This window comes from Gadus chalcogrammus, chromosome 15 (assembly GCF_026213295.1).
Source record: "Gadus chalcogrammus isolate NIFS_2021 chromosome 15, NIFS_Gcha_1.0, whole genome shotgun sequence".
NCBI classification, from domain to species: Eukaryota; Metazoa; Chordata; class Actinopteri; order Gadiformes; family Gadidae; genus Gadus; species Gadus chalcogrammus.
Window position 1 is genome coordinate 4,366,017 of NC_079426.1, and position 18,665 is coordinate 4,384,681.

The window sequence follows — 18,665 nt, forward strand, 5'->3', positions numbered from 1 at the left end:
CGGAACCGGCTACGTCATCCGCGTCATTGGGTGTCTCTCTGGCCTGCGCGTTTGACACTGCTAAGTTCAATAATCATAAAGATAAAAAAAGAGTAAATCTTCTGTTGTACACCATAAGTCAACTGCATAATCTGCAGCTCTCATGTACAAATATGAATAAAGGTTGAAATTCATTTCTTAGGCAAAAATAAATAAAGATATAGAAAAAAATGTCATCCATATCTCTCTAGTGTAAATAATATCAACATGGGAGCTCCACAGGATAAGTTCTCCAATTATTTTTACATTATATACTAATAGCTGTAAAAGTAAGCACAGTGAGCATTACGTAATTAAGTTTTCTGATGATACGGCTCTATTGAGCCTTCTGTATAGGCTACTCATTCAGGCACAACTGTGTCATATGAGGTGCATCGCATATCATGGTGTGACGGTCACAAGTTCACAACCTTATTTTAAATGCGACAAAGACAACATAGATGGTCTTTGATCCCAGGGGCGTGGGTGATCATAAGCCTGTGTCCATTAAAGGACAGGTAGTCAAGCAAGTCACTCAATTCAAATACTTGGGTATTACTTTGGATTGCAAGTTACAGTGGAGCTTTCATGTGGAGTAGGCTAGGTTTGTTCAAAGATCTCTCAGCGGCTATATTTTTTGCGTAGACTAAGGGTCCATGGTCTAGATAAGTACATTAAAGCACAACTCCAGAACCTTGTTAAGAGGGCAGGGAAAATAATGGGGACCCAGCCCCCATCCTCCTTAAAGGAGATTTTTGAGGACAGTTAGGAAGCAAGGTTCAGCCACAGACCATGTCCTAAACATGGAGCATAAGCTGTTGCCTCTGGGCAAAAGATATCGGCTCCCATTTTGTAGGTTAAATAGATTAAAGTTCTCCCTAGTTCCGCTATCAAATAAGCTACTTAGTGGAGGGAGCTTTCCGGGATGGAACAGTGCAATAACTGGTGGGGCAATAGTGCAATAACTGGTTGGGAAATAGTGCAATAACTAGTGGGCACTGCAGTGCATCATCCTTATGGATACTTGTACGCGCTAGGGTGTAGTGTTTAGACTATGTTTTTTATAATGGGTTTCAGGTGGTGAGGCCATGTGTTTGGGTAATGCAATGTGTTTCATGTTTTTATGTTTGTCTACGTAACATCTTGTAGGCTATGTGTCGCCGATTCTCTGTTTGCCCAAAGCAAATTTCTCTCGTGATAGAGGAAATACAATGCTTACTTAGCCTACTTACTTAGAATCATTTTACCACTTTAATAAATATTTAAGAAAGAAAAAGCTATCCAATATGACCAATGCCACAATGTAGTATTGGCATCTTTACCAATTATCATAGAAGGTTTACCGTTATTTATTATTGTTTTTAATCCAACCTTCTTTTCATGAAAACATTGCGGTACAACGCTATGACGGTTTGAAGCATTTTTATTATAAACGGCACCAACGATTTAAAAACGTATTATATTATGTTTTATATACATTTCCCTAGGCTTTCGTTCATTGACAAAATGCAGAGGAGATAAACCTAACTTTAATGTTTTCAAACACTTATTGCACTGGAGAGAAACCTGTTGATGGCAATGTGACAATTGCAGGTGTCACTTGATATTTTTTACTCCATACCTTTTGTAATGTTGATAAATAGTGTAATATTTATTTTCTGCTGCAAAAATACCCCATCAAAGCAGAAGATGAGTCCATCCTCTCTTAATGCTGCCCAAACCAAAGCAAAGGTCTCTATTCCTCAGTAGTCGTCTGTGGAGTAGTCTAGACTTTGTTAACATAGAGAGAGCAGAGAGAAATTTTTAAAGAACACATATTGTAGATGCACAGGTTCTGCAAAGGGTCAATCAAATCCTTTACAACATTTTAGTGTAAGCTGCAAAATCTCAGGGTTATAAAATAAATATTCCACGATTTTCACGACGAAGCAATGGTTCAGTAAAGTAAACTAATTCACAGTTATATCAAAAGCTTATTAAAACATTTGGAAATCCGAAACGTTGTCCCTATTAACACTGGTGTGTAGGCATACCACGGAGAGGGTACGTCGCCTTGCCTTGTACATCTTCAAATCAAAATCAACACAAAACAACCGACTGCGAAATGTCAATGTGCTCCAAAAGTCCTTAGACACACACACTTTTTGCTGCCCCTCGAAAACATGTTCTCTGTCCTCTGCCCTTGTCCTTAGAGCAGGGAAGATGTGTCACATGACCCGTGATCCACGCCCGCTCCGTTTGCCGCCGTTCGCGCCGAACCGTCTCTCGGCAAAAGGGGCGTTTCCACGGCAACGAGGTTGGCGGAGGGGGCGGATCTCGAGGAAGGGTCCGAGGGTCTGACGACGACGACGTAACGATCGCCGTCGACGTCAACGTCACCGTCGGCGTCGTCGGCGCCGTCGTCGGCGCCGTTGTCGCGGCCGTCGTCACGGTTGCATCCGTCACGGTTGCTCCCGTGAACGTCGGCGGTGACCACCGAGTGTCCCGGCGCCCGGGCGCGACGGGCGCAGGCGGGGGAGGGCGAGCCGCACGCCCCACCGAACGCGCCGCCGTGGAGGCCCGGGTGGGGGTCCTCATCCGCGCCGAGCAGCTCCAGGTCGTGCTCCTCTTCGGGGAAGCTGGTGTTGATGTAGATGATGTCGTCCTTGCTGGAAGACTCGGGGAGCTTCTCCGCCAGCTTCTCCAGCCGCTCTAGCAGCTGGGGGAACAGCGGTCGGTCCAGGGGGTCCACCCTCCAGCAGCTGTACATGATCTCGTACCTGGACCCAGACACACACACACACACACACACACACACACACACACACACACACACACACACACACACACACACACACACACACACACACACACACACACACACACACACACACACTGTCAGCTGCTTGCGGGTCTTTAACAGGAAGGTTGCTGGTTTGATACCCTGGCACCTCCCAGCAGAGTGTCGAGGTGTCGCTGAGCAAGACATCTCAACCTAACTGCCCCCTGGCAAGCTGTCTGCATGAATGTGTGCAATGGGTGAATGCGGGGCACTAATTGTGAATTGCTTTGAATGGCGATAGGTTAGAAAAGCACAATATCAATTCAGTCCACTTAGCATGTACTTTAACAATCATTAAGTATTACGTATATTTTTTCTCCTGCCAAAAAGAAGATGAATGGGATATATCTTCCAAATCCAAATACTCTTTAACGTAAAGACAATCATTCTAGTCTCCAAAAACCTATATCTTTAATGAACTGAATCGCTTGAGCCCTGATTGATTTTGTGTTAATGTTAAAGGCTTACAGGTCGTCGAGGCAGTCTGCCGGCTGCTTCAGTCTGTGGCCCTCCAGCAGGTAGTCGTAGATCTCATGGTTCTGCACCCCGGGGTAGGGCGTCATGCCTCGGGTGGAAATCTCCCACATGGTGACTCCAAACGCCCACTGCATGAAACACAGTGTTCTTCAGTGAGTACCTCATATTCATATTCAAAGTCAATACCTCTTTATCATCAGCGCTGTTAGATAGCATTGGGAAGTAGTGCATGTGTATTTATTTCAGGAATTTTGGGCTGTAATTACATTCCTTTCAGTTTTAAGATAGGGACATTTAAATGTTACACAATGAGTGTTGCAACGAGTAATGGCTGCGTTATTTTTGGAAAGCACCCGAGTAATTACAGAGAAGAAGAATATTTTGTACTGATCGTTATCCGCAAAAATCATGATGTTGCAGATAACAATCCATTATTACCACATAAACTAGTCATGCAGCAGAGCGTGTTAAAAGGGGACGTTCTTGTCCGCAGGAGGAAACGCTCACCACATCGCTCTTAATGGTGAACACCCGGTCAGCGAGGCTCTCCATCGCGATCCACTTCACGGGCATCTTGGCGATGCGACCCTGCCTGTAGTAGTCCCCGCTGTAGATCTTCTTAGACAAGCCGAAATCAGCCACGCACACCGACATGTCGTCACGCAGCCTATCAGAGGAATTACAGTTTGGTCTAAATCTGGGATTATATTGTCCTATGTTTGCTTTAGCTTTCTGCTAAATCTTAAATACATTGCATTTTGTAAAAAGCTTTTTTAACTTTGCCTTTATTTTCTATTTTAATACTAAAATGACTTTTTAACTTTCTATTTTACCCATTTCTTTGCATATGTTTTCTTTTACTTATCTAATATTTTATTTTATTGTATGACAATGTTTATATGTGAAGCACTTTGAGTCTGCCTTGTGTATGAAAAGTGCTATATAAATAAAGTTGCCTTGCCTTGCCTTGCCTAAAGTAATGTTGAAATCATGTCAATCTGTTTGTAAAAAAATACAGTACAGTAGTATTCATTGCATCGATATATTGTCCCCTGATGTATATCGGGCAATATCGGCCGAATTGAGCAATGCCTGTATTGTTTGGTGGTGAGGCAGATATTAATGGTTTATAAATGTTTTTCAAAAATAAATAAATAAAAAATTTCTGATTTCTGTTCATGACGAAATAACTAATCAATATCGGTTTATCTTAGCTTATGAAAGGAATTTCATAGCTGTGCGTCCCCAGTTTCAACACTTCAGTGTTCACTAGGTCTGATATCTCCGTGAGGGCCAGCAGGAAGCCTCACATGCAGTTGCGCGCGGCCAGGTCGCGGTGCAGGAAGTTGCGGCCGCTGAGGTACTCCATCCCCGTAGCGATGTCCACCATGAACTTCAGCAGTGTCTGAGTGGGCAGGAACTGAGTAGATTAAGAAAGAAGAAAAAACGTTAGTTATTATCCTGATAAGACAAAGAAAGATTCAAAATTTTAAATAGGTTCATGGAAACTTTATAACTTGTTTAAGTGGTGGCTAATGTTCAAAATCAACAATCTCATAATAATAATTAAAAGAATATTAACAAAAATATATACTTCTTTATGCGGTATTACTCAACTACTACTTTTATAAAAAAAAGACACCTGCTCACTGTCAGTCAGATATTAGATAAGAAACTCTACACCACTGGGCTCCAAACTAAATTCAGTTTGCCAACCGTTGAGCCCCAGTGAGCGATGTTGATGACGCTAATGGTGTTTACTTTGGAAATAGGGCAGCATGAACGTCATCTGGGTTAGACTGGCCTGTGGAGCTAAGCATGCTGACGGCAGACTCTTCAGACCTAACAAGTGGAGCGGATAGGGTCTGGCTCTTCAGACCTAACCAGTGGAGCGGATAGGGTCTGGCTCTTCAGACCTAACAAGTGGAGCGGATAGGGTCCGGCTCTTCAGACCTAACAAGTGGAGCGGATAGGGTCTGGCTCTTCAGACCTAACCAGTGGAGCGGATAGGGTCCGGCTCTTCAGACCTAACAAGTGGAGCGGATAGGGTCCGGCTCTTCAGACCTAACAAGTGGAGCGGATAGGGTCTGGCTCTTCAGACCTAACAAGTGGAGTGGATAGGGTCTGGCTCTTCAGACCTAACAAGTGGAGTGGATAGGGTCTGTCTGTGTGAGGCCAGTACAGTGCATGGAGGAAACCCCAGAACCCAAACTCCTCACCACATTACTATCTCCCAGGCGGGTGCGGAGTAGGAAGCTGTGCAAGTCTCCGTGCTTCATGAAGGGCAGGATGACCATGGGCTTGGGGAAATGTCCGGAGCCTTCCTCCAAGCACACACCTGACACACACACACACACACACACACAGACACACACAGATGCGCGCACAAACACACACAAACATACAAACACGTGCACGCACACGCACACAAACACAAAGACCCACAGGGAAACACACTTAGCTCTCTCCTCATCATCTTGTAATCAAATCACAGTGGGTACCAGTTATGTGAGTCTACAATTTTGAGTAGGCTAAAGTGTGGATTATTACATTATATTGGTGAAGTATTACCCTGTAGCCTGATGACATTGGGATGGTGGAAGTCTTTCATGCAGGCTGCCTCGTTCAGAAACTCATCAATCTCCCTTTGGGAAAAGCTGTCCACTGGACAGGAAGGAAAAGAACAGAATGTGAGCAGCTTTTAGCAAATTGCTTTTTTCAAATTGTGAGTATATATAGTCATTTAATTGGAAAATTTGACAACTATTGTGGTTCTATTTGTGCATATAGCATTTTTAAACAGTAACCTCATCCAGAGACTATAGCTCACTTTTCATGGTCTTCACAGCCACCTTCTCCGATGTCCCGTTGGGTCGCCTCAAATGTCCCTCCACCACTGAGCCAAATTCACCTGTCGGAATACGCATGATAAATAAACATCTGCATGTGTTCATGAACTGTGACTCTCCTTGGACACATTCAGTCGTCACTCCGCTCACCTTCTCCCAGGATCTTCCCTATAGAGAGCAGGCTCCTAGCGATCATGACATCCTGAAGTTTGGCCTGGAGCTCCTCGCTAACCCCGAGGTTCCTAACTACAGAGAAGATACACAAATGTCAATTATTAATGTAGAACATACCTTCGGCACAATCATAAAGGTACAGCACACACACACACACACACTACAGTATCCCTCCTCCTCATTCCGGAACATACGTGTGACTTCCACCACAGAGCGGTTGTAGCTCCTTGGGGGCTTGTACTGCACGACAGGCTGCTGCTTGTCTCCACTTCCAAACAGCCGCCTGCAGAGGGCGCCAGGGAGACGCAAAAGAAAAGGGAAACGGAATCACAAATAGCACGGGGCAAAATGAGACACTCTGCAACATCAACAGTCCTACCCACTAAGTATGATAGTAAGAGCCCTCTGTGGGAAAGAGGGGTGGCTTTAGTCCGCTATTGTTTTGCTGCTGGGCTGGCATCCCGTGAAACGCTGTTATCACCATTCTGCTTGGCGGCACTGAGTCACAGACCTGACAATAAATTCCTCAGCCTGTGCAGCTGTTTGCTAGGTGTTTTGTGAGAGGGGGATGGTGATGTTTATGTGGAGGAAGAGGTTTCTTTTGGGTTGGCAGCACGACGAATTCGGCATACCAGCTGTGGACCTCAGGGCCAGACAATAGGCGATTTACAGGAAATGGAACCTCGTATATGAACTCAGATCGGAAACATTTAGTCGATAAGGACTTGCAACAGATGTTTGCATGTTCAAGGAAGGATATAAGTCACTGAAAAACTACTACTGTCGACGCGTAAGCTTAAGAACCAAGCAGCCCCAAAAGCATTTAGCAGATGCAGCAAGGTCACATCCAAATAATTAGCACAGATGTTGATTAGATAGTCCTGGATAGTGTGTAGGGATACATCTGCTCCGTAATAACCCGTATGAGATTCACTGTAATGGCCCATTATAGTCGCTGTGCGTGAACCGCGCCAGTCGGCGTCAACCTCGAATCCCCTCGGCTCATACAGCTTTTGACAACAAGTCGCGCACCTCCACCATTTTAAAGCTCTGCGAACAGCGTGTGCGAAATGTGTATCCAAAATTTTGCTACAGAAATGGGAACTACAAATTCCATGACGGTGGACCGTGGACTATCCACAAACTTCACGAATGGCGAGTCACAGCGACTATAACTTCCACTTAAGTCAGTGTGGATGAAAGGGTCGGATAGATAATGACGAAACAGCAAACAGCAGTAAATAGACCAGATTTAGTTTATGACTCGAGACCCACATGCCAACGTACCCAAACAAAGAGTTCAGCGTGCCGTTGTTGACACAGATAGCCAACCAGAGGACCACCAGCATCAGGAAGGCCCCAGACGCCACCGCCAGGACCACGTAGTAGGAGTCGGACCCCCTGGTGTCCGGGCTGGAGGACGGGGAAAGGATCCAGGCTGCAACCAAGAAAAATAAAAGAAGAGATAAGGCGGTTTGTTTACTCTTTCAGCCCGTCTGCTCTCGGAGGAGAAGGGAGTCGAGGAGGTGCATAGGAGGGGACAGGAGCTTACTGTTCTCGGGGACAAAGATGGAGACCGGGGGGCTGGCCATGCCTCGCCCTGTCTGGGTGCAGGCGGCCACCTCCACGCTGTAGGTGGTGTTGAATTCCAGCAGAGCCACATAGGCCGTGGTGGAGTCGCTGTGAGTCTGACGTAAGCAGAGACACAAATGGGATTTGATGAGATTTGTGTTTCGTTCTTCATCTATTTGTGATGATGAACACAATTGTTATTAAACAGAATAAAACGCCAACAGATACCATTGATTATGGATATGGATTGTAGCTGTCAGCAAATTGTCAGCTAATCTTAAGACTTTAAGTGTCAGAGGTGGGCGAGTTTGTTTCCCAAAAGCTTAGGGCTGCATTTGAAAAAGGGAAGAAGAGTAAGCGTCCGGTAATCTGCAGAGGTTCGGTGACACGTGATGAACGCAGTCCTGTGTTTCACAACACCTCGTGATGATGCGTGGGGGTCACAGAGCCCGACTATAACACGTGCAACACTCGATGAATCCTACCCATGGGGCAAGGGAAAGCGATTGTATGATTAAAGTAACAATAAACGACAGATATACTTTCCTCTAGGACAATACACATGGATAAATACGTTTATTCAAGATATATTTAGTTTTTGTATGTCATTTTGGAGGGTGCTTTTGTCGTCTTATTTTGCGACAATACAGAAGCAGATCACACGTCAACACAACAACTGGCCTTTCACTCATTTCCAGTCATCGCGGGCATTAAAACAAAGGCTTTGTGTGTCATGACATCACCCATTCGACCGGACAACGCACATGAGTTTTGTCAGGCCCGACGTCGAGCCGTGCATTGTATTCATATTCCATCTCCTCGGCGTGACTCATGCTTAGGGGCCCGAAGGAGAAAAAAGGAAAAAGGGCCCTTTCCAGGTTTAAAACACTGGAGTCAACTTCCTCTTCCTACCACTACAAGTCTGTGGGGGACAGGAAGCACAGCATTGTACTAGAGAGTATCCGAGTGCAGTCACAGAACCATGACAACACCGATCGTATCAGGGGACTGGGGGCAGGCAACAACACATGTCCCAGAAATTGCCACTATTTATTCAGGATCCCATGCCTGGACTTCCAGGAAGTGTTAAAAGTGCTACGAATGATACCACACACACTGCAGGACGGAGAATGGAAAGTATTTTGTTAGAGTCAGAGCCAGACAGGAAGGAGGTCAAAATCAGTTTTTTAAAAACCGATTTGTCATAAATGACTCATAGTAATAGATGGTCATGGACGAGGACAGCCTTGTATCTCTCACTCTGATTAAATCAGCTAAGCCAATTAAGCTTTGGCAGAAAAACAAGAAAATCGTAAGAGCCAACAAGAATATCCCCTATCTGAGACACACTATTCAGAGTACTTGCAGCAGCGTCCGTCCCCTCACCTTGCTCTCTCGTGTCCCGTGTTTGACGATGACGTCGTAGCCCTGTAGGATGCCGTTGATCTTGTCCGACGGCGGCGCCTTCCACCTGACGACCAGCATCGTCTCATTCAGACGCAGGGTGACGTTACGCGGATAAACCGACGGCACTGGGGAGGAGAAGAAGAAGCAGAAGAAGCAGAAGAAGAAGAAGAAGAAGAAGAAGAAGAGAAAAAAGAAAAGAAAGAAGAGAAGAAAAAAAAGAAACAAAGAAGAAGAAAGAGCGGAAGAGGGAGAAAAAGAGGGAAAGGAAGAGAGAAGTAAGAGAAGAGGGGAAGAGAAAGGAAGAAAGAGAAAGAAAAGAAGAAGAAAAAAGAAGAAGAAAGAAAAAGAAGAGAAAAAAGAAAAAAGAGAAGAAGAAAGAAGAAGGAAGAGGGAAGAGAGAAAGAAAAAGAAGAAGAGAAAAAAAAGAAGAGAAGAAGAAGAAAAAATAAGAAGAAGAGAAAGAAAAGAAGAAAAAGAAAGAGAACAAGAAAAAGAAGAAAGAAGAGAAGAAGAAGAAGAAGAGAGGGAAGACAGAGAAAAGAAGAAACGAAAAGAGAAGAAAGAAGAAAGAAGAAGAAAAGAAAAGAAAGAGAAGAAGAAGAAGAAAGAAGAAGAAGGAAAAGAAAGAAGAGAAAAGAAGAAAGAAAGAGAAGAAGAAGAAAAGAAGAAGAAGAAAGAAGAAGAAGAAGAAGAAGAAGAAGAAGAAGAAGAAGAAGAAGAAGAAGAAGAAGAAGAAGAAGAAGAAGAAGAAGAAGAAGAAGAAGAAGAAGAAGAAAAGAAGAAGAAGAGGTGGAACAATAGAGGGAACGAGAAGGAGGAAAGGAGAAGAAAAACAGGCATGTCACTCTAAGGCTTCATAATTGGCATACATGGCAAAACTACAATAAAACTCTGAGAACCCACCACAAAAACACTACAAAATGATTCCTCCGTTTGTAACTTTGTTTACGACGTTCCATGTATGACAAAAATCTGGTAATCTTCTATATTGGTTCATCAGTCAACTAAAAACTCCCCCATGGGGTCTCCCGGAAGGAACTGGGAATCGGCCGCACCCAGTATGTTTTCTCTGTGATGTCAATCCTATTTCCTATTGCGTACCCACAGGAAAGCAACACACTTGGCTACGATTTCTTTCAGAGAATTCCTGCCATGGATGAAGCATTTCAGTGCGAGGTCCTAAAATACTTTTTTTATGTAATAAGTGTTCGCTCAAATGTTGTTATGGTTTTATAATAGCCTACTTTAGAGAAATTGGAAGGACCGTATCCACTTATGAGGAGGTCCCCAAAGGAAAGCTGCCCTCAAGTTTCCACTGTTGCCAAAAGACAACACCCTATCCAGATCAACATCGTAAATCTGCCAAAGAATCCTTTGGACAAAATCTGGTTGGAGGCATGAACCATGGCAGCCGCGTGCGCCAGCCTTTAGCCTAGCCCCCTGGTAGTCTGGGGGCCACACCCACCTCCCTCTGTGGTGGTGTCCTGCATCCAGGGGCTGCCTGGGGACGAGCCCATGTCGTTGCTGCAGGAGATGCTGAAGTTGTACCCGGTCAGGGCCTGCAGTCCCGGGACCTCGCACTGGAAGGGGGGCACCGTGACGTTGATGAGCCTCGTGTTCATGACCTCGCCCCTTCTCCGGCTCACTTCTTTAATCTGGGGGTGGGGTGGGGAGAGCAGGGGCATGAAGTTAACCTTTACGGCCACACAAGCTGTTCACAAGCCATGTTTGGGTGAAAAAGCAACAGATGAAGAACACAGGGAAAGACCGAGTACGGTTCATGTATCAGAGATATACAGTCAAAAAAGACTTCCAGTTTAAAATCAATGTCTCATGTTGAATTATAACAAAATTGACGGCAAGGGTTTCATTTCATTTCGTGGTTGCGTTTTACCCTCGTGGGATGGTTCTAGTTAGCTGGACAGCCAGTGTTCAGGTTAGTTAATGGTGTCCCCGTGTGATGCTCACCCTGATGTGACACCTGGTTAACGGAGCGAAACCGTCGTGTCCCGCGGTCCAACTCAAGATCAGCTTGTTGGACTGCCTCTCGATCACCGCGACCTCAGAGACGGCTTGGGGAAGCACTTTAGCGAGGAGAGGAGGGAAGGGAAAAAAAAAACCAGAAGCACACACACAAACACACACAGACACGCACACACACACACAAACACACACACACACACACACACACACACACACACACACACACACACACACACACACACACACACACACACACACACACACACACACACACACACACACACACACACACACACACACACTTCATTACAAAAGGGCCCTCCCTTAGACAATGCTTGTATGATATAAGTCTGTTGGTGGTTGAAAGACTAAGTCTAAAATGTTACCTTTTATGTGGACATTTGCTTCTCTGGAAGTGCTGATACCCTTCTTGTTGTAAGCTTCACAGTTGAACTGAGTATACTTGTCCACTCCTGGGGACCAAGTGAAACACATGGGAAACCATAAGTACAGAAAACTGTGACCCTGTGATACGCGATAACACAAAATAACAACTTTATACTTCCTGACAATGCTTCACGGTATAGGAAGCTATAAGAAGCCTACCAGGGCAACGCAGCATCCTTTGCTGGTACATTTCTTTTTAGTTTCATATATTTTCTAATTTATTAACAATGCGCTATCTCTATTTCTGAAAGTGACAATATATCAGGATCTGAAATAATCATGTGCAACTGCATACGTATTGAGAACAATAGAAAGAAAATCGCATGATGTGAGACACTTTCATACCTTGCTTTATCTCAAAAGTTTCACAAAATCGCTTCTGCATTTTTTATTGCCAACAGGCATGTGATCTGGACTGTTCACAAAATCTTTCAATCAGCACACGACTCTGCCCAGTTACAAAAGGCCTGCGATAGCCACTAAATAATGTCTCTTTTGTGCCCACTGTCCCCTCTGTTGCTGGGAACTATTCGAACAGTGCAAATCCGAAGCCATCCTTTTGACAGTTGCCTGGAACCAGAGTGCCTTTCCGCAGACACAAGTCTTTGCTCCCTTGAGTCTGTCTTTAACTGCTATCAATCAGACTTCTTTATGCGAGTCAAATTATCATATTTGAACTGATCAAAGTCCAAAGGCAGCTCAGAGAATCATATAATTCAGTGGCTCACCACACTGCACTGCAGTTGGTAAAGAGACCTTTGTAACATTGAACCATGGTAGTAATGTAGAAAGAGAGAGTAGATGGGGAAGTATGAATAGGGCACTGACCGGTAATAACATTCAAATACCACTGAAGGCAGGGCTTAGCAAACTAATGTCAAAAACATAATTCTAGGCTAATGATCAGAATTCACAGAATGCCATGAATGAGGCCAAAGAAGGCATTGAGCCAGCTGGTTTGTGGTTGTAAAAAAAAAGGCTTTTCAATCTCATGCCAGTTTGACAAAGATCACTGTGCAAACAGCAGCAATAGTGACACGCAGGGCCGTTGCACCAAATCCTGGGCCCTGTATACAAGAGGTACTGATGGCCCCCCCCCCCCCCCCTGCGCTGAATTGTTGACGGGGGGGGGGGGGTAGGAGACGTGGCCGTGTGCGACTCCTAACACTATGGGCTGGTGGATAATTCAAGTAAAATATTTAAAAAATATATATATTTTTTTTTTTACTTTTTTTTTATTGCCGTGTGCCCCCCCTCTGCCTTGGGCCCCCCCAGGACTGCCTCACTTTCCCCCGCAGTCCGTCGGCCCTGGTGACACGTGCCTGACTTCAGGTTTGAGGAATAAAGTGTAAAAGGTTGGTGAATGAGACTGGCCAGTAGAACACATGTTGTAGAGTAAAAGCGAAATAAAATGAAACATGATTACAAAAAGTTGAACAAATTGGGAATTTTTCTTGTTCTTTCCCTTTCATTTGCATCTTAGAGGCCCGTTACAGAAGTGAGAGGTCATCGAAAGTTAGTCGCCGCTCAAATGGGAACAACAAATGGCAGAGATTAGGCTGTGATTTGGACCAACTGTATATATAATAAGCCATATGGAAGCAGTGTGGACCAAGGGGCCTATAATTATCAGGTTTGGAAGCATTCCATTTCACCAGTCCGGCCCAGAAGGTTCCGTAGCTGCTTTTCCTTTTTTTTTCTTTCAACCACTGTGCATGAATCCGTGGCAGGGTGCAGAGTGCGTTTAACAACGGATCGGGTAGAAGAAAGCGAGCGTCCCTACTGTAGGACTGGCTTTTACGTAACGTTCATTTGCTTTTGGAGAGGCCGCACTTAGCTTCAGAGTTCAGTGCGTTCAGGGCAATAAGGGGGACTAAATAGAGGCTGATTGTAGACTAAAGAGTGCACTAATTACTGTCACCATTGTGTAACTGTTTCATATTAAAAAACCCGGATGGGGCTTACAATTCATTTAACGGAGATATACCTATAATTGTTATTATTAGAGTCAAACAAGCAGACTGAGCGGGGGGCATATGTTGACTGATATATAGGAAGAGGCCCTTGTTGTGTTGTGACCGTTGGTGCATCAGTGTGGATGAAGCCCGGCCTGTATGCCCAGCCTGGATACAACAGGCTTCACTTTCCACCCACCCCTGCAGCGCCGTGGGTTCACTCATGAATCAAGCCATTGTCCCGGGAGCCAACCCCCGAGCACTCTCTCTCTCTCTCTCTGCGTTGCCCCCCTCCCCACCACAGCCACCACTACCACCAGTACCCCAAACCCAACCCCCAATACGCCCTTTAATGGTTGGGTCCGGACACAAGCAGAACCAAAACAAAGCCCTGACCCTCTACTTTTTAGCCTCTTGGCTTGCGTTTTGGAAACGCATTCTTTAGCCCCATTCAACATCATTTAACTGCAATTCCTAGCAAAGGGGACTGTGAATAAAAGGGAGTAAAGTACAAAAGGAGTAGGCTGTTTCTTCCAATTAAACCCTGCAACGATGTTTTTTTATTTTTTAAGGAATTCAATCTTGGTTGCTGAATACCAAACAAACAACTAATTAAGCGCTGAATATCCTTTTAAACACTGGCTTGGATTAGTTCCTATGATAATGCTTATCGAAGCTGTCGATATATCCCAGGTCTCCCAGGGCCAGGCCATAGTAAAGCACCACCAACAGTGATACAGACCATGGTGCAACTATTGAAGTAAGCAAAGGACAGACACTGAGGTACGACAGACGCTGAGGTAGCACAGACAAGGCAGAACAGAAACTACTAGACAAGCTGAGTAAGACCAACTACATTCTTTATCTCTTCTTGAAAGGAATTCAACATTCCCACAGCTGGTCTGGAGAGGAATCAGACCAATTGACAGATTTTATCTTTAGGTTTGCATAAGCATTAGTTGGTAAATATAAATCGTATTTTGACGTGAGAGAGAGAGAGAGAATGTTTGATAGAAAGAGAGAGAGAATTTTTGTGTGTGTGTTAGAGAGAGAGAGAAAAAGAGAGTGTGAGCGAGAAAAAGAGTGAGAGAGAGAACTAGTGTGTGAGAGAGAGAAAGAGTGAGAGAGAGAGAGAGTGTGAGAGTGAGAGTGAGAGAAACAGACCATGATCCGGGAGGTGTATCTCTCCAAAAGTCTCCCAGTATCCTCTGGCCCAGCACGGGACACACTGCGAGAGCGTTTGGCTGCGTGTGCCTGTTGGTGTCTCACCTGGGACGGTGTGGTTACTGGGAGACGGGCGAAAGTCTCCGTCCGGTTTGCCGTCCCGCAGCCAGCGGATGGTGATCGGGCCTGGGGGGCCCACCGCCTCGCAGGACAACACGAACGAGGTGTTGGCCCTCACACTCACGTCCTCCGGTTGTCGGATGAACGTCGGAAGACCTGGAAGAACCGGGTGGTCAATCGGTAAAACCATGGCCTCTATATCGGTCCGGTACTGACGACAATCAACAGATCGGTTTGAAAAATGTACTTTTATGATTTTTCCATTTTGTCGATTTTGCCCGAGTGGAAAAAATCGACAGCTCATGCAATTGTTTTAATATGTATCCGTGCACATTTTGTATCAATTCTGACCAATTGGTCAATTCTATCCACCATCGGCTGGTGGTAGGAGTAGGTTTTGGAGCCTGTCGTGTCTCACCTTCCACCTGGATCAGCAGCGCCGGGGACTCTACCGTTGTGTCGCCGAGGCTCAGCCGGCAGTGGTACTGGCCCGCGTCGACCCTCTGCACGTGGCTGATGCTGCCGCACACATTACAGACACACATTCACCTTCGTCATCACTATCAGCATCATCATCACCATACTCCCCCAATGTCCTTCGGATGATGATGATCATCACCATCATCACCAAATGCCCTCATCCTCATCATCATCATCACCAACCATCGTAATAATCATCATCCTCATCCTCATCATCATCATCATCCTAACTCATTGGCCTTCTCCTCACCATCATCATCATCATCATCATCATCATCATCATCATCATCATCATCATCCCTATCCTCACTAATTGACCTCCTCCTCCTCCTCCTCATCATCTTCATGCACCATCATCATAATCATCATCATTATCATACTGGGTGGCCAGAATTAATACAAACAACTAGAAGGGCTTCTGGACATCGCAACCTGCAGCAATAGTTACCACACGGTGGAGAGCAGAGTGGTGACTCCATCGTTGGTGGTCTGGAGCTCATTGATCACCACCTGCATGTTGGCGGCCAGGTCCTCGTTGTTCTTCAGCCACACGATGTTGAGGTCCAGCTGCACCGGGAGGTCGATGGAGCAGTTGAACTTGGCTTCGCGTCCTTCTGACAGCTTAATGAAGCCAGAGCCCATGGTGGGCTTGAATTGCAACTGTTTGATGTCTTCCTGGCTCAAATGAAGTCTCATCGCAGACTTCTTGGCAATGAAGTCCTCGGACGCGCTGCGTGTGGGCTTCGGGGTTCGACCCTGTCGCCCATACGGTCTGGTGAAGGCAGCCGGGTGCAACGCTGTAACGGAGTTATTACACGAATGAGAACGTTATGTACCTGTGCGTTTGTGGATGGTAACGGTATGTCTTTAGATTATGTGAACACAAGTTGTAGATCATTCCAAAAGAAGGGTTAGCATCGACAAATAATGCGCTCACACGAAAGGGAGGCATATAGGCTGTTGGAGTCTGTTTGAGTTGTATAGAAATGTAAAGTGACAACAAAAAAAACGATTGCAGTGTTAATAGTTTGTGACAAAATGTATTATTTCGCACCAGTTCGATAAAGGCTTGCGCTATCGGTTTGTTTAAAATGCAATGTTGTCACGAGCAAATAAAAAAAACAATTAAATTAAATCTAGTCCTATAATAAAAAATCTGATTTTTCCGTTCTCTTTATTATATTACTTAAAACGAACATACAATATTAATAATGAACCCCAAGGGCCGCACTGTTAACGGTTACCTTCAAATTAGTAGCAATGTCCCTAAATTCCCCAGAAAATTAACACTTGGATATATTGATGTGAATAGCACTGAGAAGCTTTTGTAAAAACAAAGAAAAGAAAACAAAGAAAGAATGGCACCAATAAAGAAAACAACAACAACAACAACCACAGCAACTTACCACTTGTCAATGTTCCCAAAGTAATAGCCAATATCGCTGTAAAAAGAGCTTTTCTGGACAAGGCTGCGGTTGACTTCTTGGCCATAGCTTCTCAGGGCAGACGAGTCCCCTGCGTCTCTCCAAAGCATTAAGACGCTCTTTTACAAACGTTTTGAGCACGCTCAATCACAAACAGTGTCAACATTGCACACCGGATTCACTTTGTCTACACACACTCAGACTCTGGCCAAAGTAAAGCCCTTTTTACTGGGGAAACAAAGTTAATGTTCCTGACGTCAGAGGAGGTATCCCAAGAAAAAGGCGGTTCTTAGAGTCAAGCGTTTTGGTTAAACTAACTAAATAAAACGAACATAATCGTAACGTAGACTACACATAATGGTTATTTATGTTGTCTGAGCTTTTGTCACAAAAAGATTGCTGGTTTCCCTTTGTCTGCTTAATTACAATGTTGACCGTGAGAAGCTTTTGAGGGAAAGTCCTCCCCCATGTGGACAATTTGAGCAACTGCATATATATCGTTTATTCAAGTGACTGGATTATACATGTATTTTATCATAAGAAGGAAGGCAAGAGGAATTAATTGTAATATATCAAGAGTATTTCCTCAGATGTTGATAACTTAACATTGAAACTAAAATAGTATGACTACACTATTAGTAGGCAGTTTGTGCCTACATTGAGTAGGTGTAAACATTAAACTTTTCCACAGAGCCACCATTCTCAATATAGTTATATATCAGGTTTTTAATCAGGTTGAGCTCTAGTCGATGTCTTCTTATAATGTTTTTAATTAATTTAATTATTGGTTATTTTTATTGAGGACATGTAAGGTTTATATTGCACCTGTTTCCCATGGCAACCTTCGGGTTGTATTCCACTTTTCTGCAAAATATCATGTTGGTGAAGCGATGTCACGGATTTGTGAAGCTCTCAACGTGCATTAGAAGAACCCAGAACCAGTCGACATTGCTTTATGGTAACCACAAGGGGACGCCAAAAACCCTACAGTGAGATGGGCTTTTCAGTAGCAACACATGGCAACCTACACATTTTCATCATATTATTAGGGTATTTACAAAGTATCTTTGGATACCTATTTTTATTTTCTTTTTCTTTTAACCACACCTCTTTGTCATCAAAATACGCCTATTAATTGTGATTAGAACATCCTCCACAGCAGGAAAAAACAAACACACAAGTGATAGATATATAGGCTATGTGAAAAAACTAAAAGCATTAGCCTATTTGAGTCACTCAATCAACTAAATTAGTCTTACTCCAGAGTTACACTGGATGTTATTTGATAGTCATAAACATTTGGCCTGTTAAGCCCTTTGAGACTGTAATGGTGATTAAGGGCTATACAAATAAAATTGAATTGAATTGAATCGAATTGAATAGTATGTAAAGGCTGCGAGAAGATGAGTAATGCTTTTGCCTGATGTCAAAACGAATAACCAAATCAAATCCATCTAAGGGCACTGGCGCCCCCGTCCGTCAGGGTTACTCCATTGGTTTACAGTGTTAAAAAACGAGGTAACATCGGTTTGATAGATGAAGACCTGAGTCACGGTAGGCCTATATCGAGTGTCGTCAGCCTTTGGTAAACAGAGTAAAAATTGAATATCTGCATTGTAATCTTTTTCGATTAGCCCTGCCCAAAGTTCAATTTGAACACAGATCCACTATTGCAATTACACTCAATTATTAATCATTCGCGATTGAATCATTTATTTGATTTAGCCCATCGTCTGCACAACCTGTCGGGGCGTCAGTGGTCCCACCCCCTTTA

At 44.3% G+C, this 18,665-nt stretch overlaps 1 protein-coding gene across 1 annotated transcript; it reads right to left on the reverse strand.

Moving 5' to 3' along the window:
• Positions 1-1,199: 1,199 nt before the first annotated feature.
• Positions 1,200-17,294, reverse strand: mertka (c-mer proto-oncogene tyrosine kinase a). Its single transcript, XM_056609530.1, has 19 exons — positions 16,874-17,294; positions 15,916-16,264; positions 15,406-15,506; positions 14,973-15,143; positions 11,688-11,774; positions 11,287-11,402; positions 10,784-10,973; positions 9,298-9,443; positions 7,892-8,027; positions 7,627-7,777; positions 6,534-6,622; positions 6,316-6,411; positions 6,147-6,227; positions 5,888-5,980; positions 5,536-5,654; positions 4,627-4,736; positions 3,824-3,983; positions 3,308-3,444; positions 1,200-2,777 (listed from the first exon to the last, which is right to left on the reverse strand). Exons 1-19 carry the CDS (start codon positions 16,956-16,958, stop codon positions 2,207-2,209), a joined length of 2,988 nt encoding a protein of 995 aa, XP_056465505.1. The 5' UTR covers positions 16,959-17,294; the 3' UTR covers positions 1,200-2,206.
• Between the last annotated feature and the right edge of the window lie 1,371 nt (positions 17,295-18,665).

Bases quoted from the DNA above. Each gene is read 5' to 3' on its own strand.
- mertka (XM_056609530.1), bottom strand. From the start codon at position 16,958: ATGGCCAAGAAGTCAACCGCAGCCTTGTCCAGAAAAGCTCTTTTTACA. The intron at 5,655-5,887 runs GTAATACTTCAC...TGTGTGTGTCAG, and splicing joins CAATGTCATCAGGCTACAGG to GTGTGTGCTTGGAGGAAGGC. The intron at 3,984-4,626 runs GTGAGGCTTCCT...TTCCTCTGATAG, and splicing joins CTGGCCGCGCGCAACTGCAT to GCTGCGTGACGACATGTCGG.